Source organism: Haemaphysalis longicornis, unplaced genomic scaffold (genome assembly GCF_048455015.1).
Source record: "Haemaphysalis longicornis isolate Haplotype H1 unplaced genomic scaffold, Haemaphysalis longicornis Haplotype H1 scaffold_8, whole genome shotgun sequence".
Lineage (NCBI taxonomy): Eukaryota > Metazoa > Arthropoda > Arachnida > Ixodida > Ixodidae > Haemaphysalis > Haemaphysalis longicornis.
The window spans coordinates 184,070,311-184,092,549 of NW_027526445.1; the positions used below are offsets into that span (position 1 = coordinate 184,070,311).

Consider the following 22,239-nt stretch of genomic DNA (forward strand, 5'->3'; position numbering starts at 1 on the left):
TAAGCCAAGACAATGGTATACCTTCTTCTTTACACTCTCTGTGTACTTACGGGAACTGTGGGTGATGTTGAAGAGTAAACGTTCTGAAAATTGCGCAGAGGCAGACATTTTTAGCCTGGTTGTGCGGCACATTAAGGCTAGGGAAGTCTCCCCACCAATCAGCATTAGCCCCAGGAGTTATTTAAAATCCGTAGAAACAGCTTCTATAAAGTTGACCACTAGCTAGAGTATGGCTTAGCGTCTCGAAACACAAATACCACTAATGTTCAATACAAAAATCAGCACGTTCATGCAGAGAAGACTTTTATAGAGTAAATGTAAGCATGAACAATGGAAATACTTGAGGAAAAAGGTGATTTTAGCACAGCTTTTTCTTCATAAAGCACATTTCTGTTAACGAAGTGCATTACCTCCATAGTTTACAATGATTGATTGATTGATTGATTCTGGGGTTTAACGCGCCGACGCAACGCAGGCGATGAGGCGCGCCGTAGTGGAGGGCTCCGGATTAATTTTGACCACCTGGGGATCTTTATCGTGCGCCGAAATCTCGTACACACGGGCGTTTTTGCTTTTCGCCATAGTTTACAATGGACAATGCTTATGTGGCCTGCTCATGGTATGCACCAAATACAGAAATTTATGCATAGATGTTTGGGATAACAGATACTTGTTGCAAATAAAATAGCACATTTTTGGATGCTGATATTTCAACTAATGTGCCCACAGCGCCTATAGATGACCAAATAAAATTTTTACCAGCTTGAACAGCTAGTACAAAATCTTCAGTAATAGAGCAGCTAAGCTCCACAAAAAAGCCATGATTAACAACAAAAAAAAAGAACACAACAGGTCAAACAGTGCAATAATGTGTTAAATAAGTAGTACTTGCATTAACCTGTAAAGTAAGGTGCTACAACAAACGCCAACATGGAGATATGTAGGTTCTTCCCCATTCTCTGATTGCAGGGACATTTTTATGCTGAAACTAGGGGTGCATGATTCAATATTTGAAACTTTCGAATACTGAAATGAATGACAAAATACCTGATGTGGCTTCAAATGGAACAGCACTGTTCAAAAACTTTGAATATTTCCCAAGTACTTCACAGTTTGAAAACACAAACGGGCAGCCTTTTCAATGGACTTGAACAGACGGAATTATGCCGCATTTTAAATAAGAAACTCCCTGGGAAAAACCAATGTAAAGCATATTTTTTACAACCTGTTTCCCCAGCAAGCTTTCGAGTGGAGCACAGGGAATATCGCCGCCACGACAGGTGGTGATGATGCATGCCTTAATGGTGCGGCCTGCATTTGCATTTTAGGCAGCAAAATTCCAGTGTTACCTGCTACCTAATCAAACTCTCAAGGATATGCACAAAAGCCCGTCACCCACCTGGTCCTCGATGGCCTTGTGGTCGGTCTCCTGCAGCCAGGAGCCGAGGATGACGCTATCGTCAGAGTGGCAGAGGCTGCGCAGCAGCGACGTGGTCGTGTTGGCCGGGTTCTCTGTCAGGGTGAACTCTGCTACCAGCAGCCGCAGCAGGTGGTTGTAGCTGCCTGTAATTGAGAATAGAGGGGGCTTGGTTCTTTCCCTGTCTTCTTTTTGACTGCACCAAACTCTCCTCCGAAATCGTCATCCCCCCCCCCCGACTCACTGCGGGACAAAGCCTTCCCCTATCACCACTCCCGTGCTTCTCCAGTCCGAAGAGCACAGTTGAACGGAAGCGAGGACAAGCAGCGCTGTTTCAACTCCAGATCAACACGCCCCTGAGCCACTCTCTTTCCCATCCTGACACATCAGCCCTGACATCACAGACTACGACCACAGAGATAGTGTCACTGCAACTAACCCACAGTCCGACAAAAGTCCGAGGAAGCCTAAGCCCTTCTTAGGGGCCCCTGAATGTGAAAGTATTAAAATGTCCAATCAAGTGCCTCAGATGCTTTGTTTCCACCTCGTGTTCTCAAAGGGGTCCGTCCTCTTGCAGCTTGAGACGATTTGCTTCGTGATTTGCTTCCACCTCATGCTTTCAAATGGCTTCGAAATGTCTCCACCCATTGAGCCACTGCCCCTTGCCTTTCGCTACCATCGGGTTAAGGCACATGCTACGGAACGCCTCGCGCTTCACAGCCAAGTAGAGCTCGGAGAGTTCTGATGTGAGGACATCGAGAAATGTGCGTTAATGTCGCCTAACACAGCTCTACTATAAAATAAGTCCTGCAGTCTGCTGCCCAAGGCTTCATGCACAGCACACACAGCAGCACGAGAGCACTGAAACAGAGGAGGAGAAGAATGAGGGGTTCCCACTCTCATAAGACTGTGCTGGCAACAGGGACATGGTCTCGTAGAGCCGCAGTCGCACCATGGCGGCACTGGCCTTCAGGTGCTGGCCATATGACTTGATGGTCGGGCCGATCCTGCAACAGGGGGACACAGCACGGGATCACTTCCTCGTCTCTCTATCCACCCCATGCCTTCATTTCACTTGGGCACTCTAAGAACCTCTGAAAGGGCATCCAAGCTCAAACTGTGACACCTGCAACATTTACGCAACTGGTGCTCTGGCAGGGGCATGGAAAGAGTTGCTCCTAACTGGAAAATCAGCATCCCTAGTTCACAAATACGCACCAGCCCACGTTACATTTTGCTTGCTGTTTAGCGACATTACAAATTGCGAAGGGTAGCAAAGCTACTAAGCAGAGCTACACACTTCAAAGTTGTGCAGAACAGCACTAGCATATGCGTGAATAATGCTGCAGGCTACTCTTGGCAGGCAGCTTCCACAGGTGCCACGTTTTCTTAACCCCCCCCCCAGTTTGCAGCGATGAGAGATTAACGCCCAACTCCCAAGCCCCACCTCCCACTGGCCCCCACAAAGCCAGGAAAGGTGCATTGGCTGGGAAACAGGTGGGCAGCTTACCCAGCCAACATGAGCAGCGCCGACTCAACAGGTGACAGTATTCTACGCACGATGTCGTCGGAGGCCAGCTCCTTGCAGTGCTTCAGAAAGCTTGCCATGGCTTCCAGGAAACATGGAGAGGGGGAGAGAGAGAGGAACAGTCACTTGCCGACATCCAACAACACACAGGCCTAGAACAAAATGCAGAGTTCATGGGCATGCCTGCTGCGAGGTAGAAAATGCGTGTCTCAAGTTATTTTTCCACTCTGCACTCTCCAGAATGGCACCAGTGAGAATAGAAGCGGTGACAGACAGACACAAATCACAGGCGCCGGAGGGAGATGAGAGCCGCTCACCGCTGAGGGCCCCCGAGCGGCCTTCCAGGGTCACCTGCCAGGTGAAGGCATCGCCACGCACCTTCTCCGACTCGAGCTCCTTGGTGGAGCGGGGAAAGCAGTTCTTCCACAGCAGCAGCATACGAGGCAGCAGGCTACGCACCACGGGGGGGCCTGCACCGTTGGGAGAGGGAAAGGGGGGAGAGAGAAAGTGACAGCCTGCTCGGGACCACCTCTTCACCAGACTAGGTTGAGTGTAAAACGACCCTGCACCTGAGACGGCAATGTTTGACCATCCCGTGAGGAAAGCCTGCCATTCCTCAGGAAGGATGGTTCAAGCGTGAACTTTTGGTGCTCGCAAGATAACAGCTTCTTACTATAAATAGGTTGTTTTAGGCATGTAACCAGCCTTTTCGAGACAACTGTGTTATGATAGATAGGTTTTATCCCCTGCGCATTTGTTCTTTTTACTTGCTGTGCACATGTAAACCCCTTTACTCGAGTACAATGGCGCTGTAACGTGTAATAAACAAAACAAGCAAAAACAAGCCAAAAAAGATGAGACAACACAACACCATCTAGCCCACAGACTCTGCAATCAGCCTCCTCAGGCCCAAGTAGTCTGAAGAGCGTTCCAAGCCAATGGGCTTGGAGAGAAAGCGTGTGTACCCTCCTTGCCACACACACACAATCCTTTTTTTCACACAGCTGCAGTGGCAAGCAGTGCCCTCCTCAAGTTACTGACCGAGGGTCATGACGGCGCCCATCATGAGCCAGCCGGCCTGCGTACGCTGCAGGGAGAGGCGGCTGTTCTGCGAGGCGCTGCGCAGCAGGTCTTCGGCCAGGTTGAAGATCATCTGGCATCGGAAGAAGAGGCAATGGAAGCGTCACACAGGGACCACCCAAGCAGGGACAGAGAGGAGAGGAGACGGGCCCCCCACCTTTCCCTTGTTGTGGGGGAGGCCCAGGGGTGTGTGCCTGGCGGCCCCCAGCAGGGCTGCCAGGGCGGCTGAGTGCCCCGCGATGGCCTCCGGCGAGGACTTGAGCGACTCCAGCTGGTCCAGGCAGCGGTCCAGCAGGGGCGTCAGCTGCGAGGGCACGGCTGTCGCCACGCAGCGCAGGCACCAGGCGGCCGCCAGGCGCGCCGCGGGGCTCGTGTGCACCAGCACCGACACCACCGTCTCCACCAGCCCTGCACAGCCCACCACACCAGGGACAAAACAGTGCACCGCTACACACCACTGAAGCTCAATTTACCAGCAGGCGGGGCTAACGAACATGTGGCGTGCTACAAGATGGTGATTCCACCTGCCCCCAGATGCATTTTTGGCGCCCCCCCTCTCACCTATGGAGGAATCGGAGAGCGTGGCGACGGCAGTGGTGCCCAGGGTCTCCACGAGGCAGCCCAGCTCCTGCAGGGCGCACACCAGGATGTGCTGGCTCAGGGCCACCTCCTGCTGGCCCTCCTTGCCACCGCCACCATTGTTGTCCAGGATGGCGTCTGTGAATCAGGTCAGCACAAACACGTCACACGGGTGGCCACATGCGCTCAAACGAGTGTGTCCTTGCAGCATCAGCCTCACATACTGGGGCCTCCTTTCGGACAGCACATCACACTTCGTTTAAATAGGAGCAACAGTCCTCCCAACTACGCTCACCTATGCATAAAAAATGCATACTCGAATTTTTCTTCCGTTTGTCTTCTTGTACCATCAACTGCTTTTGCAAGCTCCCAGCGATGTCAGTCTACTTCTCTTTTGCCCGGGCCACTGCCCTTCTTCCCTCATGTTTACGTGCCCAGCCCCCTGCAGGATGCCCTAGATATCATGTACTTAGGGTTGTTCGTTTTCGAATAAAACACGATTTTCCCTGATTTTTTCGCCCTGAACATGTTTCAGGAGAATCGGGTTAACTCTTTCGGGACCGCCGGAAAAAGTGATGAAAAAGGGAGGTCTCAATACAAATTTTTTATTACATAAAGCAAAGGCACCATCCTGCCTTAGCATATACCAAAATGCAGCTAATTATATGTTCTTTGACATACAATACCAAGTTTTACTTCAACACTGACGATAGAACCATGAAAAAAATCTTAAAGTAAGAACTTCGTAAAAAAAAACTACATAAAAAGATAGAAAGAAGCGTAAAAATAAAAAATATTAAAAAAGAATAAAATTATTTCAGGATATAAAAAATGTAACACAATGCTTTGTTTCTTCATCGCGAAAGTTTGATGTGGCTAGCTGTAGCTGGTTTTTTTATTTGTGTGTGATCTCTTTGGCACTAGGGCCATGGCTACGTCGTTGCCCAGGTGCACGCTGGGCTCTCGTGTCGGCGAAAACTTGATCCGTTTCTGCGCTGGTGGCAGGAGATCACCACCATAGGTAGTTAACACCCTAGCGAACAAATATAAACCAGCCAGAACATATTTCGAGCGCACATACCTACTCCAGAGCCAATTGAAACCGAAAGCAACACCCACCTTTGAGCGCGATTTGATGTTCCAGGCTGATCGATACCCGAATCCTCACTCGAGCTGAAATCCGATCTCTAAAGCCGCATTCGGACTCTTCACTGCCACTCTCATCGTTAAAATCCACAGTAGAAGGCGAAGATATGTGAGACGAGACGAGGCGGATTTCTTATCACGCTCGCGCGAGTATGACGCCATGTTTGTTTGCATTCGAAACCACGGCCCGTCAGAATAAAATATCTGATGCGTTGCCACCTGGTGATAAAAAAAGAAACTTCACAAAAGAGAAAACTCCAGTTTTCAAACTATCTTCTAGATGTCGCTAGGTGTTCCATCGAGCGAAAATTTGTATTCTGCAGGCTCGGGAAACCATCGATCATATGTGATCGATGGCCTATGGAGCGGTCCCGAAAGAGTTAAACACGATTTCTTCCCGAATAGACCTTTTCAAAGTAGCGATCTGCACAATCGTGCGCTGAAGGTCCGCCGTTCCCAACCACTACTTGCTGGGAGCAAGCCCCAAAAACACAGCTTCCAAACTCAGTAAGTATTGGCATGACCCTGCCGCTCACTGCCCCACACTTGCAAATGCTGCGCTGACATTGCCGTGCCTAGCTAATAAAAGCTGTGATGTCAAGAGAACTTTCTCCCACCGGAGGTATGTTCAACGATCAGTCAGGTCTCAAATGAAGACCGACACGTTGCGGTTGCAGATGATAAAGTATGTAAACAAGGATGTGTCAAAAATCTATGAGCAGCTCTTCGTGAATAAAATGACTCATTTCTTAGAAGTTATCAGTGCTCTTTACTGCCATCATTACTCATTCTTTTCCAAATGCCAAATTTCAGAGAGTATTTGCTAGACAACACTGATTTCCCTGATTACCAGCTTGAAACAAACACTAATCTTAACGCATCAGAGGAGCTCGTGACACCTTCTGATAAGGAGCTCGTGACACCTTCTGTGACACCTTCTGTTCATGACAATACTAAGAACTTCTTGAGAAAAGGCGCGAAAAACAAATACACGTAGAAAAGAACACAGGACGGTGCGCTGTTCTTTTCTACGTGTAGTCGTTTTTCGCGCCTTTTCTCAAGATGTATCACCAACTCGCCCAACTTTCAATTGTATTAATAATACCAAGAACATTTTGTTGATAGCTAATCTTCAAATTAATCATACGCCCTATCCGACTAGACTGCCTGAACGTTGGAAAGTTCCTTGCCCACGTACAAACTACACTTTGCAGATGATTGGGTATACCCTTCCGAAGTTGTTGAATGGACTTGCATTTATTGACTTTGATATTGACTCATGTACACAATCTATGCTGTTTAACTTGTTTGTTCGGAAAGACTATGATGTTTGGGAATAGTTCCTTGCTGTTTTTGTGCGGTTTGTTGCGTATATTATCACTATTGCCTTCACGTTTTTATATCCACTTATTGATGCGCTATCTATTGTAGTTTTGAACATATTGTATTTTCCGTGCTAGTTTTGTTTGTCACCCACAAGTGGTGTCTATGTATCGCTTTTTTTTTGTTTGTTTTCCCCGCCGCTGTTGTTTCTGTTGACCATGAAGGATGTAGGGCTCCGTCAAGTTGCTGAGTGCAACTTTTTACCCTATTTTCCGCCATAACGGTGTACGTTTATGGAAATAAATTTCAACTTCAAAATAAATTGTGTGTATTACTTATTACATCTGTAAATTTAACTCGAACAAACACGAATTTTGAAATGGTAATGTAAAAAAAACCTATTTCTCCCCGTTTATTAGTTTGAAATAGCACCCAATTTTTACCCCTTAAAAAATATATAAAACCCCAAAACAGACAACCCTACATATACTGAATGTGCATTTGACCTGACAAGATGAAATGGCTATACCGGGGAGGATTCAGCAGAATACCTTCTAGTGTTTGGCACACATCACTCACAAAGCATGCACTCGTCCATCATCCTCGTTTTCATCACAATCACCCTGCTGGCACCCAGTGCAAGATAAAGGCCTTTTCCACAGAGTACCAACCGCTTCTGTCCTGCATCATCCGCATCCGTTCCTTTGCACAAACATCTTCCTCCCAGCAAACTCCTTCTATCTGCACAAACGCACTGCACTTACTTTTTTCTTTGTGGGAAGAATGCCACCGCTCCACAAGAATCCTTTTCCGGGGATTTTGCATCAGGAGAAATCTTGACAGGGTCCCTAGGACACTACTTTCCTCACCTCTTGTCTGTTCCAGCAACAATGCTGCCCAACTCTCAACATTTACAACTCTGATCTAATCATGCTCCCATCCATGACAAACGAACCAGCCAGCAATGAAGTGAAAACGTAAGCAAAATTGGTGCAGAGAAAACACCCAAAATCACTCAAACGTGAGAAAAAGACAAAAGAAAAATGAACGCCATCCCACCCTGTGAAAGTTATGTCCAGCGCACTACACATGCTGATGGGGAGGGTATGAAATGTTCCCCGTTGTCTCAGCTGGCTTGTCGCATGCACTCGGCTTCCCTCGTGGCAAATGCTGGGTCATGACGCATACACTCGGCGTCTTGGGCGAGAACTGCTGGGTCCTGCCTAGCCTGACACATGTGCTAGCCCTCGAATGACGTCAACCCCCCTTTCATTTCGAGAGCAGCTGCAAACCTAATCTTTACCAGAAAACATGAGTGGGGGAGGGGGGTCCCTTTGTTCACTGGCGCCTTATCATCCGTCATGCGGTTTCGATGCTTTTGTGGTTTTTTCTTTACACGAATACTGAGCTCTATGCTGCACGCCTGATTAGCCCGATGCATGCGCTTAGCGTCTTAGGCGAGAACTGCTAGGTCCTGCCTGGGTTTTCTGTTTACAACGCGAAATTCATCGACCAACGAGAGTCTAACAGCTTTGCTGCAACGAGACCCCAACCGGCTGGGAATGAGAAATGAGGCGCGACGCCCCTCCTCCAGCAGACCCACCGGTGTTGAGGTGCTTGATGAGGAGCTGGACGAGGTCCTTGCAGGCGGCCGCCTGGGCCTTGTCCCCGAGCATCTTGCCCAGGACCGAGCGCAGGGCGAAGGAGACGCACTTGCGGCTGTACACGGCATCCACGTGGGTCTGCACAGCCCGCGGGTGGCCCACCAGCTCCAGCAGGTGGCTCAGCACGGCCGCCAGGTGCCGCTCCAGCCACAGGCCCCCCAGCCGCTGGAACAGCACCACGTACGCCTGCCAGGGCGGCAACAGGGCGGCAAGGGGAACCGTTGTTTCACCGGAGCTGCCAGAATGTCCATCTCAAACGCTCAAACGCTGTTTTCATGCGTGATGCACTGTCATGATGCACTGTCATGGCCATGAATGCTTACGAACGTCCCAAGTTGCCCCGTAAGGAGAGGAGGGAAGCGCGCAAGCATCACCGTCACCCCACTAAGAAGGAGAGCGTCGCCAGCGCCTCCTCGCCCCGAGTGAAGGGGTTTGCATCCCCACAAGGACACACGCCTCTCCCGCTAGCCTGACACGGAGTGGACTAGAAAAGACAAGCAAAGTGTGCTCTCACGTGTGTAACGCCGACTCGAATCTCGCGGCTGACCGATGATCCTCCCTTGATCATCTCACCGGCGCTGCCCTTGAGGAAGCCGATGCCCCCGCGGAGGAAGCCAGAGGCCAGCAGGCCCAGCACTTCGTCCAGGCTGGCCAGCCGGTTCTTGCCAACTGCACGGCATGCCACCACACATGGTTTGTGCTTACCGGTCAATTCACAGCCATTTTTGATAGGAGCGTGTGCACAAACATTACCAATACAGTGGAAACCAGATTGTAGTTCCTTGGTCCTGCAATGGCCCATTTCGCGAGACAGATAATGTATCCAATACCCTGATCACTGATCATACAGCTGGAGAGTGCATATGGTCTGCTCTGTTTCAGTGCTCAAACAAAACTGGGAATAACCGCGGCAGTCGAGAAGAAACCCACCATCATTCCTACCTTATGCAATGCTTCCTCCCTGCCTTATTCTGCTCTTCCTTCCTACCTGTTACACTGCCTCCCTCGTTCTCAAGCTCAACATTTCCCTTCCTTCAATCTCTCTTTGCCACGCTCTATCTGCTGCATGGCCCCCTCCCCATAACTGTTTGTTCCACTTCTTACTCTACCGCCACCCAGTTTGCCAGCACTGCCATCTCCTCCTGCCTCCTTTCTCTTCTCTCGCCCTATCTCATTAGATTACCAGCTAAAACCTGACTGCACTTGCCTTTCTTTCCTTCTTCTTAATGCTGGTGATGATGGAACAACAGTGCAAAAGGTTTAAATGTATTTTTTTCCTGCTAAGCCCGATGTACAGAGAACGAACATCACTGCTGCTTGGTGACAAGATCCCAGTAATCAAGGAGCCTAAAAAGAGAGGTGTGAAAGTACAGCTCCTTCTCAACAGCAACAGACGTCTCCCTCCCGTCCTCTATCCGTAGAATGGTGGCCTACCAATGCCCCCCTGCTCACCCTGTGCCTGCGAGGCCTGCTGGGTGATGGCCACCGTGGTGCCCAGCAGGCGGGCCACCGTGCAGCGCACCTCGTAGTTGGAGCCCTCGAAGGCCCGGAAGCAGATGGAGGCCACTGTCTCCAGCTCACTGGTGTACAGGAACGGCGCGTGCCCCACCATCTCCAGCAGGCACTGCACGAGAAGAGCCCACCAAAACGTTCGACGTGCTGCGAGCCACGCCTTGAACTCCACGATTTGTGCAGACCCCATTAGCCCTACGACATTAGACATAAACGCCGCGTTGCCTGACAACCCATTAATACCTAGAAGTGGCCCGTTTGAATCCCCAAGTGATGATGGCTCCCCTGAGCAACTGGATTGAATTCCGGCATCTGCACAGGTTATGACGTTGCATCACCGTTGCCACACAGCAATGGACAAACAGACATTGTAGCCTCACCGTCGCCCGTTTTCAGACACGACCCAGCATTGGACAGTTGACAATGAAACCTAAAATTGCTCGCAAAGTCATTTCGGCGATGGCAGAATTCTCACCACTCTGTGTGACCGTCAATGAATATGGAGAATGAACGAAGAGGAGGATGGTGCCTCTTTTTGCACACTGTAGACGACATATCACAAGGACAGAGATCGTGAGCTCCGTAGGATGGACACACTGCCCTGCTTCCACACACTATCGCCAGGAGCAGCCCTCTCAACAGCACTTGGCTAGATTAGGTCATCCCCTGGACAGCAGGTCGGGGTCGTAACGACGACCCCCAATCACACACCAGAAGAAGAAGAAGCAGCGAGAGGACCCACCTTGGCAGCAGCGCAGCGCACGGCCAGCACCCGGTCGGTCATGCAGTGGCGGACAGCCTTGAAGATGTCCTTGTGGACGGGGCTGGCCGCCACCCCCATGCCGGCCACAATCTTCTCCATGGTGTGCATGGTCTCGCACCGCGACTGCGACTGCACACGGGAAAAGGGGAGGGCAGAGGTCACACCAGCTGTTGGGCTGACCCCATCGTCTGGAGAATGCGCAAAACGAGTTTCCCAACCAACACCACGTAATGTCGGAGGGACTTGCTTATGGAAAGTAGCGCTGAAATTTCAAAATCCATCGTCCCACAGAGCAAATGAGTTAGCTGCCGCCTCATAGAGTGTGCTCTCTCTCTACTGGTACTGGACGCACAGTGTGTGAAGCTGATGGTATCACTGATTTGCTGTGGTTCTTGGCTTTCTTCCCCTGGGTTTTCATGCCAACCAATCTAGTCAGCTGTGCATGCAACCAGAAATATTTGTGCAATTACACCCTCTTGCAACACTTAGTGACCAGCCCTAGGCTTCTTTAGAGCTTCCACAAGGTCAACAATCCTGGCAGTGATGCGCGATGGGAGTGCAGCACCACAGTGGACCTTCAAGCGAAGGACCTGTTGGCGTGTCCAAGGAAAACATGCCCCATGCCTGCGTATTTGTTCCCCACCCTGCACACAGGCAGAGGCAAGCACATTTCTTTAGTGTTGCACCAAGTTGCAGGAGTAATAGTAACCTTGTGAATGCCAGCGATGAACAGCAATAATTGCCTTCCTCACACACCCTTTTTTTTATCCAGCACCTTTTCTCTTCTGGCTGCTGCTACTGAAGAAGCAATGACTCTTGTGCCAACTCAAACTACAAGTCAGGATGAATGTTTCTTCAACTGCATGGCTTCACTTTAGTGCCCATACATGGCAGCCCCTTGTATCGGAACCTTTTCCTCAGCAAGAAGTTGTGGGCATGTCAAGGAGTCCTTCAGACCTCACAGGGAAAAAAAAAAGGGGGGGGGGGGGGTCTGAATTCAGCTTAAAGTTGAGACGAAAAGCCTTAATGATGCAAATACCTCTGTGGCAAAACCAGCCTTTTACAATGCCACTTGAGCCTGCTGGGGTCTGCGTGGTTAGGGAAAGAAACGGGTCTTTCTCCCCTCCATTTCCTTCATGTGTTGCTCACACCTGCCAACCATGTTTCTGAATGCAAATGGGGCCATTATATTCTGAGGAACGACCGATACAAATGTGTGTGCACTTGGTCCCCCGGGCAACCCACCTCGGCGTTCCTGAGCGACTTGAGGAGAATGTGGACCGTGTCCTCGTAGCTGCGGCCCATCATGCGGCCCAGCTTCTCGTACATGGCTCCCGTGCTCGTGATGGCTGCCCTGCAAAGAAACCGCACGCACAGGCACAGTCAACACACCGAGTCTAATTCACACAAGGAGCGCCCACTAGCGGCAGGGCGGCTCAACGGCGTACGCACAGGCGGGCGGGCAGGCAGCTGGGTGAGTCGTCCTTGGCGCGCAGCACGTCGTTGCACTGGTTGACGGCGTCGAAGAGCAGGAAGGTGTCCCCGACGCTGAACAGGGTGGCCAGGCAGCGGCCCAGCATGCGGCGGCTCGGGGGACCGGGCTGGCCCTCGCGCATCTGCCGCACCAGCTGCTCCACCAGCTGCTTCTGGCACTGCTTGATGTCCGACTGTGCCAAGACACGGGGCACAAGACACGGCTCATTCAGAAAGGAAGAGGTAGAGACCGCTGCTTTGTCCCGACAGCAATTTCATTCCAGACTTCAAGGAAACGGTCGAGATACTGGGCAATTAGACCTCCTATCACATGAATGCTAATGTGCAGGAAACAGACTGATAACTATGCTCGTAGTGCTGGTCCATATTACGACACTGTCGTGCAAAATATATACAAGTTTTTCAGCATCTTTTGTGCTTTTTCAGTTACAGAAATGCCTTTGGAGGCTCGAATGGAGCAGAGTGAGCCACCAAAGACCAGTTCTTTCAAATACAACACAGCTGTATTTTGTTTTCGTGGCCCCTTTAAAGGCCATAGCAGGCCTAGAAGAGACTACAACTTATCGTATAATGTGCCTGCATGTGCACAAGGGTAAACGAGGCCCACTGTTCTCAGTAAAGAACACAAGCGAGTTGCCCTGCCTGAAATGAACTCTATGCCCGTACAAAGTGCAATTAATGTGTTACACAATAGTGCAAAATCAATGTTCATTGTACAAAGGTGATCTCATAAATCATTTCAACCTCCTCTTGTTCACAAATTGTCCTGATTCCAAGCTATGCAGGGCAATCACGCTGTAGGCGTTGAAAATCAGCCTTTCTTCATTCGCGGATTCTCAATAGGGAAGAGCCAACCAGCATGTGTTTTCCAGGAGATTCGATATGGGGAATATTTTGTGAATTTAAACTGACTCATGAGTTATGTGAAAAATTATGTCCTTTCCACGAGAGTCATTAAGCATGAAAAAATCGGGCGTTTTTCTCTCCTCCTGTCTCCCTGCCATTTTTCTCCCAACCTTACGAGATCATGATGGGAAGTGCGAGATGTAAACCCAACTGGCTACACCCAAGTCGCCCGCTGCCCGTGTGGTGCTGCCCTCTAGGAGTAGGTGCGGAGGACACCTGAAACAGTGGTGTTCAGTAAAGTTGACGACCGGCTGTAAACACAGCCTGTTGCACTAGCAACCTTTGACACTTCCTGTTGTGCCAGAAGTAAGTAAGAAGTAAGGATAATAGCTCTCACGTGCATTCGCACAGGTTTTCTGACTGCAGTTGCACAGGAAGGTAAAAACACCTGACTCCAATCGAAAGCCTACTGCCAGCGATAGCAAGGCATCCTGTGCTATAATGTTTACTAGCCGAAGTATGTCTTTCTTTGAGTGCATAAGCTCCGGAGAGATTCGCACGTAGATTAATACCTCTACCATACTGTCAAAAAAAAAAAAGTGCTTAAACAACCTCCACCAATCCTGTTTCAAGATTCATGATTTGTGACCGCAAAATGTAGAGCACAAAAATGCACAGTATGCCAATACCTGTTCTCACATTTCTGGAAATGTTTGGATTAACAAAACTGCTGTTGCAAGTGAAACATGCATTCACTACGCTGCAACCTGCCAAGTGTCCCTTTAAAGCACCACCACTTATTTCTGTGTACAGAGGGTTCATGCCCAAACCACTGTCCAAGCTGCTGTAAGAAGCAGCGGTCTTGAGAGCCCCCTCACAATAATTACTACGAAATTAAGATGGTTCCATTAAAAAATGCTGGCATTCAGAAATTGCAGCGGTACAATTCTGACTCATACCCTCATTTTTAACGCCCTAAACAAAATAATATAAATAAAAACTACGTGTGCAATTGCGGCAATCACGGTTCGTACAGGCTTGAAGAGCAAAAATTCAAGGGTTTTCAAGGACTTTCAAGGACCAGAAAACACATTTTCAAGGTCCCCATCTAACGTTTTATATGGGATTATTTATAACTTTTCTAACACAATGCAAAAGTTTTTTATTGCACAATACCTAAGCACATTAGTGCACATTTAGATAGTTGCTAACGGGTTCGTAAATGCTTCCCCAGCTTTATTTTTTATTTCATGGCTGGTATTTAGAGGTTTTTCTTTTTCCTTTGTGTTTGCTGAGGCTGTTTGATTTTAAAACTTAGTTATTGTTGCCTGCATTTCCTCCTTTGTCAGCAAGAGTATCAGCTAAAATTAAATCCGCAAGTGTTGTTGCAAGGTAGGATGAACAATGTACACATCCACCATTTGCACGTAAAAGCAAACGCAGATGGAGCGTATAAGGCACAGGAAACATGCAAGGAGCATGCGTCCACAGACTATATGGAAGATCCAAGATAGAGAACAGAAGCTGGCTTTCACTGGATTGTATCGTGACATGGATTGGATTGACAAGTGTCTGCTCCCACCAAACTTGTAATTTCACGCAATACACTGAAACTTGATTGTTACAATGTCTCTTTACATTTTTTAGCACCTAAAATCCACGACAAACACTTTGAATTCTTGTGAAAAGACAGGGCCATTGATTCTCTCCGGAAAAATCAAGGGTTTTCAAGGACCATTTAAAAATTCCAGGGCTTTCCAGGCCTTGAAATTGACAGTTCTAAATTCAAGGGTTTTCAAGGTTTTCAAGCACCTGTGCAAACCCTGGGCAATACTGAGTGAACCCCGAAACCTCTCAGGAAGCAGAAGAATATGTAGTTGGGCCAGTTGGTACTCAGCTGTAGAACACAATACAGCACGAAGGTTGCCGAAGACTATGAGAGAACATGGGACAAGCACCAGCTGCCACTAGTTCTCTCTTAGTCGTGATCAACCTTCACACTTTAGCGTGTCATAGAGCCTCTCAAGATGGTTTACACTTCCTTTAAGGAGGTGATTGACGGCATGTGCCTCGCTGACAAAAGAGAAGGTGCAGGTACCTTTTGTGCGCCCACCAGCACCTTGTCCAAAAAGCGCAGCCACTCAAAGACGAACACCGGCCGCTTGACCTCGGGCAGTTGTGCCAGGACCTCTTCATTGAGGGTCAGGCTGTGGGACAGTTCCATCATCTTGAGGGCTGCACAGGACAACGGGGGGTTGCGTCAGTCAGGGATGAGGTCTTGACAGCAACACCGCCGCGCTTACAAGTGCAGGCAAGATGTCTGCCCAACTCCACTATTGCCCTTCATGTAAATGGTGCCCAAGAAAACAAGCTGCCAAGCACTTTCCAGCCTGGTTTCTTACTCTGCTGTTAAACTAACATTCATTCATCAGCCCCAAAAACAAACCATTCATGTGCAAAAGAAAACAAATGTCTGGCTGGAGACACAACTTGCTACGAATGACTACACTAGTGTCACAAAAGAAATGTTAGGCTGTACCACACATATTTTGTTTCACCTTCCAGAAATTACGGCCCAGCTTCGAATTGAGCCAGTGATTGTGTGCACCACAAAATTGAGTAGCATGCGCTTCTTCAGGCAGACTAGACCTTACTTTTTTATGCTCAGATCCAAAGACTGAGGTGCACTCAAATTTAAAACAAAGAAAAGGAAGAACCACTAGTATGTACACACCCACCCATCCTTGCCCAACCAAGTCTGCATCATTTGGAATAATTGTAAAGCTTTGGCATGCTCAAACAATTTGAAAAGGCAGATCACTTTGTTTGCCACTACATCTAAGAGAAGTTTTGTGGTTTGCTTTAAGGGAATTTGGCGACCCAGCACTTAATAATCTTAAAAAAACCTGAGCCATAACATACACGTCACATTTCAGGTATTGGTAAAAAAAAACATTGAAATTTAATAATCAAACAAGGCTTTGACACATATAGATGTAAGTGGAATGAACACTCACAATAAATTTCCCCTCAAACTGAACAGACTCATAGTCGTTCCAAAGGTTCAAGTTTGAGGCATGCCACCGTCAAATATTACCTCTCCTACAAGGTGTGCCGCAGTGCAGCAATTGGAATGGATTTAGACTACCTGTGACTTTCCAAGGTTCTTTAGTTTTTCCATTATTGTTCTTCAGTAGATACAATTTTTGTTAAGTGAAAGCCGTGCTAAAATATGTACAGAGGAGTACCGACAAGGATAAGGGAAGAACGAAATACCACGAGTGCTTGGGTGTTTACAGCACTCGTGGTGTTTAATTCATACACATTAATTGATAATTCACTGATCAGCTTCTAATATAGTACACTACAGTGCTCTACGTAATGAAAGTTGGGCTTATTGAATGCGATCCTATGGTGTGAAGGGGGGGGTCCATTAACGAATTCACAATCAGCTGAAACAGTCTAACGGGGATGGCACATTGCACACCTCTGCTTACAAAGGCACTCTGAACGTGGCTGAATGTGTGTTCCTTAGTTGAGCTGCGCACACTACAGTAGTGCAGCTTGTTTGTTCATGGAACCAAATCCAGGAAACCTGATGGTTGCAGTTCATCGCGAAAATCCTATTCCAAAGAAAAACTGCAGATGTGAAACTGCACATACCTTGCCTTACAAATTCCAGCAGCCAACATTGAAATCAACAGCACTTTACCGTCTAAATGTTTGGTTTTTAACAGCGATGTCCGTAGTTTTTTACTGATTTACTCGTGCAGCTATAACATCCCCTGGAGCATATGGCAGCTGTGGCCCCATGCTTGGAGCATGGGAGATGTGCCAAGCTGTATCAGAGCAGCGTAATTGTTACTGGCAGTAATCAAAAGAATAGATTGCGCATTCCAGTGGCCATAGTCCATATATATCCCTTGTTAAACCGTTTCTTTCAACGAAAATGTAGCATCATTCCCTGCACACGAGTCAAAAGGATGGTGCTCATAGCTGACACATCTGGTAGCATCTTTCACCTGCTTCTAGCACATGCGAGCTGCTGAAGAAGTGGTTCTATATCAGTGGAATCTGAGGCAACTGCTTTGCTTTTCAGTTTGTTTTTGTCTCGCCAATATTTGGTGCATGTTAAATTATGCTGTAAGCGTGTTACGTGCCATGGCTCAGACCTGCCAACTTCATCGTGCGAATTAGTTCAAATGCACTGTAGCATTTGCGGGAAAACCAAGAGCTATGAATTGACTCACAAAATGCTACTTTTCAGAGCTCGTTCGGTCATCGACTTTGGTTTCACCCAGACATTATTTTAGAGGGTTATTTTTTCCGGAGTGGGAGGGCTCATCGCTACGAAGGAGAAAATAAATGAGGTTTACTTTCAAGATCGCCCTGTGCTTACTCTCCATTCATTTATTGGTGCATTTGTCAAATGGTGCGCATCGAACTTTACAGGGGCGCCACTGTTTTCAAAACAAGACGTAAACGCGTGCTTTTCATAAACACGAGTTTGCTCTGTAGGGTCATAACAATGAAAATGGTTTTGGTTTCCACATGCAAAACCGGGCCAACAAGCACGTGGGGCCCCGCATGTTCGTTCACCTGAACGGACGAGCTTTTCAATTGGTCACCATTCGTGGCCTGACATCGAATATGAAAGCGCGAAACAAAACTACACAAGCTCAAGGCACTGGCAGCATATAACGTAAGCACATTGCTCACAGAATCATTTCACTGCCACAAAATATAATTTACATGAAAATATATCACTCTAGACACAGGTGATAGCACTGCTTCTTCACCAGCTCCCGCTGCGTGTTCGGCAGCGTACGTGCTTGCGAAAGATGTTGATCTGCCCACTTTCGCTTACTAGTTTAGCGCGCAGCACAGCAAAAAAACGAAGAACATCCCTCCCCTCTTGGAAGAATGATCCAACTTACAAGCCTTCAGTTCAACAATTGTGGAGCTCGACAGACTAGCGATATCGGTAGGTTGCATACTAGTTCGCCTCAATAGCGTTCCCTGGAGACCTTACCAGATATGTTTGCGCTGATCTGGCACGATGCCTGCGCAAGCCTGGCAGGAATTTTGTGGGCGTCTTTGCCTTAAACGTCAAACGCTTTGTACTTCCGCTTCTATGATGCTTGGAACATCTTTTTTCTTTTCTCGGGAATCGTAGGCGAGCACTTTGTTGTTTCGGCACTTGCGAGCTAATCAGGCCATGTAATACAGATAAAAATGAACAAACAAGGAAGCCAATGCTGCCAGGCGCATTTAAGGCTTTCCGTTTATTTGTTAACAGCTTCCGCAGTCTGCTGCTTTTAGCAGACGTACTACTGCCATCTGCCAAACGCTCACAGCCGTCAGGTCCACAAATAAACGCCCCCTTCCTCGTCGCTTTCTTCGCCGTTTAAGGTGTAGATTAGAATTCGCGTGGTTCTGAAAATACAAACAGACGTACCTTTTTATCGCAACACCGGAATTAAAGCTGCAAGCGATGCTCTCCGATGAAGAGAACTTTCAGCTGGAGGACTCCATCTTTCCTAGGGAGGTAAGCGGCATCCCCTTCCCCAAAAACGTCAAGCCACGTAGGTGGCGCTAGTGGTCGGAGTGCTGATTGCCGCAGTTTAGTCCGCGCTAAAAAATTCAACGACACTTCAAAAGGATAATTATAGCCAAAAAATAAAAACGTTGGCAACCAGAGTCCATCACAAAAAATTTTATTCGCCGTATTTCAGCAATGTGCATGAACATCGACACCAAACAAAACGCCGTCGTACAGAAAAATAAAGGCCAATGCCACAATTACTACGAAACAGCACCGCAATTAATATGCATGGTCACCCACAGAGTAAGCACACACCACAATTCTCAAGGAAAATTAAATTGAACAGTGCTTGAAGTCCAAGTACTCTGTCTGCTTAATTTTCACAAAACTGAACAGTGTGCTTGAAGTTGAAATACTCATTCCCTCTCGAATTGCCATAGGTACTACACGGAGGCACTTGCAACCATGTAAATACTGCGGGTACTTGCCCAATTTGCATTCCATATACCATGCTAATGTACCATATCAACTACAATGCTAACCACGATTGCAGCAACTTGTGCAAAAGAAGTGTCAACAAAACAGATTCAGTGCAGTACTCCATACTTTCACTACCCAAGAACCTTCATGCACTTTTAAATTTTTAGCACATTCTCAGGTTGCACAGAGTGAAAGGCAATAGAAATGCAGAAAAACGCCACTAGAAGCACTTGGATTACAGTCCAGGATGACCAGCATGCAGTCAGCGTGGGCTTTTACAGCATTTCTCGCCAAATAGAAGCTTTGATATGAACTTGGCAAGTTGCATAGGTTGATCTTGTCAGGCAGCCAAACACACCAATGATTAACACAGTCTGACCGAAACAGTGTAGACTTCAATCTTCCAGCAACGAATTCCCATGCAGTGGTGAAGTGTACCATGATGACCAGCAAATACCTGCCGCAAAGGACAACAACCTTTATTCTGGTCCATCGCGCAGAACTCACCATATTTCTTGCAACTTTTCAGTACATTGTAATCCTTTCTACAATGCACCAAACTGGGCAAATTCAGACCTTATACACAAGCTGATCAGCTTGTGGCTCATAAACAATGCAATGCACAAGAAATGGAAGCAATCTGCTCTGTTTTAATGACATTTACATATTGACTTCACTTTTCCTGTTGAAAGATACTGGAAAAAGATGTGCTTCGTGGTTAAAAAAAAAAAAAAAAAGATCCATGGCACCTGCAACAGGCCATTTAGAGAAGCACTGGTAGAAGAGATCTTTTGTGCCCCAAATCTACAGGACTCATCTTTTGCTAAATGTCCTAGCACACAACTGTGTCGCAGGTGGGGAGAACATTTCCTGCCATCCTTAATGTGGCCCATAGTCTTCCTCCTAAGAGCAAGCCCGCCATTGTGCATGGCACAATGGAAAGCATAACGGAACGACACTCTACAAAAGATGGTAGAGAATTGGAAAATATTTACAAAAGATGGTTGCATGGCGGTGACGGCAAATAACTCATGAAAGAGTGATGAAAGAAGGAACAGTCTTTCCACAGAACAGCCATCGAAGAAAGGTCCCTATAGATAGAAAGGTGTGCAGTCCAATCACTTCACAAGCCCCACTTTCTTGGCCTCGATTTCGTAGATTAGAAGGCGCCACATTTTCACTACAAACACCTCCGCTTCTTCATCCAGCACCTGAAACGAGAACATTGAGACATTACTACCACTTCTCGGCACATGCTTTGTGTGCTTGTAAGCAAGTGCTGAAGATTAAGAAATTCACAGCCCTTCCACTCTGTGAAGATGGAAGCCAGCAAAGCTGCAGCTATGGAGGGTTTTCAAGTGCCCAGTGGATGTCTGCGTACTTCTAAAACCGAACACAGATTCTCCTTCAATTCCCGCTCTTTTTCCTCCAAGCAAATGACGTGCGTTGCGCATCTGCTCACTCGGCTGCAAATGTCGTCAAAAGATGAAAGTCTTCTGCCACCCGTGTTAGATAAATGGCTCGCTTCTCCACCCCACCCACCTGCCACACTCTTCCTCTCCCATCTCACTCCTCTCACAATAAACAGGGTGGAGGTTTGCCCAAGTCAATTCAATTTTCCTACAATACCGTATAATGCGGAATATAGGTCGAGATTTTTTACAGAAAAATTTGGCGAAAAGTCACCCCTCGACCTATATTGCAGTCATTTGGCAGTTGTCATCTGGCGACCGGGCAGCCCATCGAGCCCATCCAAACCCCAAAGGCACCATCGCCACCACCATCAATCGGACGCGACGCCATCTTTGTTTTGTTGCTTCTCTCGCTGTCGGCGAATGTGTGTGTGCAATTTTCTTCTTGCGCAAAATGAGTTTAGGCACTTGGTGCCAGTTTGCAGCAGCATTTAAAAGAAAAGTTGGAGGTTTTCCAAGGCCAATGACGTGCCCGCCTTGCGCCAGTTCGGTGTCACCAAAAGAAATGTTGCTAGCGGCGTTAGCTGAAGGGGCAGCTCTCGGTATGCAACGCTCGGAAGGCCTCGTTTCATGGACGCTGCTCTGTGCACCTGTGCTGCTGTACAAAGGGGCAAATTTTGTCCGCTAGCGTCGTGCGATGTCTCTAGGAATGGATAGCCCAAGATGTTTGCTGACCGCCTGCACAGACTGGCTGTCGCTCCGGTCCGCACCCGAGTGTCCCATGCTTTGCGCTCGCTTCACGATGACATGGTCTTGTGAGTGTTTAAATAGCGCTGCATAAGCAATTCCCTGGACTGCACCGAGGACGACCTGCTGTGTGGGCGACAGCGAGCCAGAAGCAGTCGTCCGACGATACTTCAGACAGTTTTAAATGAGTAATCTGAGACAAAACAAGTGATAGTTTCAATAAAACAGTGGTTGGTACCTAATTATTTTTTTTACATTTTTCGGCTACAAGGTAAGGGGTCGACCTATAGTCCGCCTCGACCTATATTCCGCATTATACGGTACGCTTATAACTCTAGATCTCACACCGAAATGTGCGAGAGAGAGTCTGGATTTTGAGGAGGTCCCTCACCATGGAGACGTCGTTGAGTATGCTCTGTGCTGCGCTGCCGGCGAGCACCTTGGAGCAGATGAAGTCCACCAGGGTGGGCTCCTCCTCCCCGATGTACTCCACGATCTTCTTGTTGATCCACGGCCGGATCCGCTTGTCCATCAATGCCTGCATGAACAGCAGGCCACCGTCTCAGAGCTCCATCCAGTGGCCACCAAGGGCAGACACAGTGGCATGGCCGAGACAAACACAATGCAGCACTTCCAGGCACTCCCATTACACAAACATCAGCCGTGAGGTTGCCAGTGCACAAGGAACACTGGCCATTTGCTT

The 22,239-nt window shown here is 48.0% G+C and overlaps 2 protein-coding genes across 12 annotated transcripts in view; both read right to left on the bottom strand.

Moving 5' to 3' along the window:
- The window catches only part of LOC144149351 (HEAT repeat-containing protein 5B), an 81,034-nt gene extending 62,083 nt beyond the window's left edge, over positions 1 to 18,951 (bottom strand). Inside the window, exons 1-15 of one of the 4 annotated variants that reach the window (XM_077680912.1) lie at positions 18,811 to 18,951; positions 15,451 to 15,587; positions 12,465 to 12,679; positions 12,258 to 12,366; positions 10,992 to 11,141; positions 10,190 to 10,361; positions 9,252 to 9,406; positions 8,677 to 8,923; positions 4,587 to 4,742; positions 4,183 to 4,433; positions 3,987 to 4,098; positions 3,263 to 3,415; positions 2,928 to 3,027; positions 2,315 to 2,424; positions 1,400 to 1,563 (exon numbers count right to left, since the gene is read on the bottom strand). In XM_077680912.1, coding sequence (XP_077537038.1) covers positions 1,400 to 1,563; positions 2,315 to 2,424; positions 2,928 to 3,027; positions 3,263 to 3,415; positions 3,987 to 4,098; positions 4,183 to 4,433; positions 4,587 to 4,742; positions 8,677 to 8,923; positions 9,252 to 9,406; positions 10,190 to 10,361; positions 10,992 to 11,141; positions 12,258 to 12,366; positions 12,465 to 12,679; positions 15,451 to 15,579 — 2,223 coding nt within the window. In that variant the 5' untranslated portion in view covers positions 15,580 to 15,587; positions 18,811 to 18,951. Of the gene's footprint in view, positions 1 to 1,399; positions 1,564 to 2,314; positions 2,425 to 2,927; positions 3,028 to 3,262; positions 3,416 to 3,986; positions 4,099 to 4,182; positions 4,434 to 4,586; positions 4,743 to 8,676; positions 8,924 to 9,251; positions 9,407 to 10,189; positions 10,362 to 10,991; positions 11,142 to 12,257; positions 12,367 to 12,464; positions 12,680 to 15,450; positions 15,588 to 18,289; positions 18,601 to 18,810 lie in introns of those variants that run through there. The other 3 variants (XM_077680910.1, XM_077680913.1, XM_077680911.1) reach the window with 3 other exon arrangements.
- Positions 18,952 to 19,053: 102 nt separating this feature from the next.
- LOC144149352 (RNA-binding protein 25-like) overlaps positions 19,054 to 22,239 on the bottom strand; it is a 66,195-nt gene continuing 63,009 nt past the window's right edge. For all 8 annotated transcript variants that reach the window (XM_077680922.1, XM_077680916.1, XM_077680921.1 and 5 more), the window contains 2 exons: positions 21,928 to 22,074; positions 19,054 to 20,588 (listed from right to left, as the gene is read on the bottom strand). In XM_077680922.1, the coding sequence (XP_077537048.1) occupies positions 20,496 to 20,588; positions 21,928 to 22,074 (240 nt within the window). In that variant the 3' untranslated portion in view covers positions 19,054 to 20,495. The remainder of the gene's footprint in view (positions 20,589 to 21,927; positions 22,075 to 22,239) is intronic.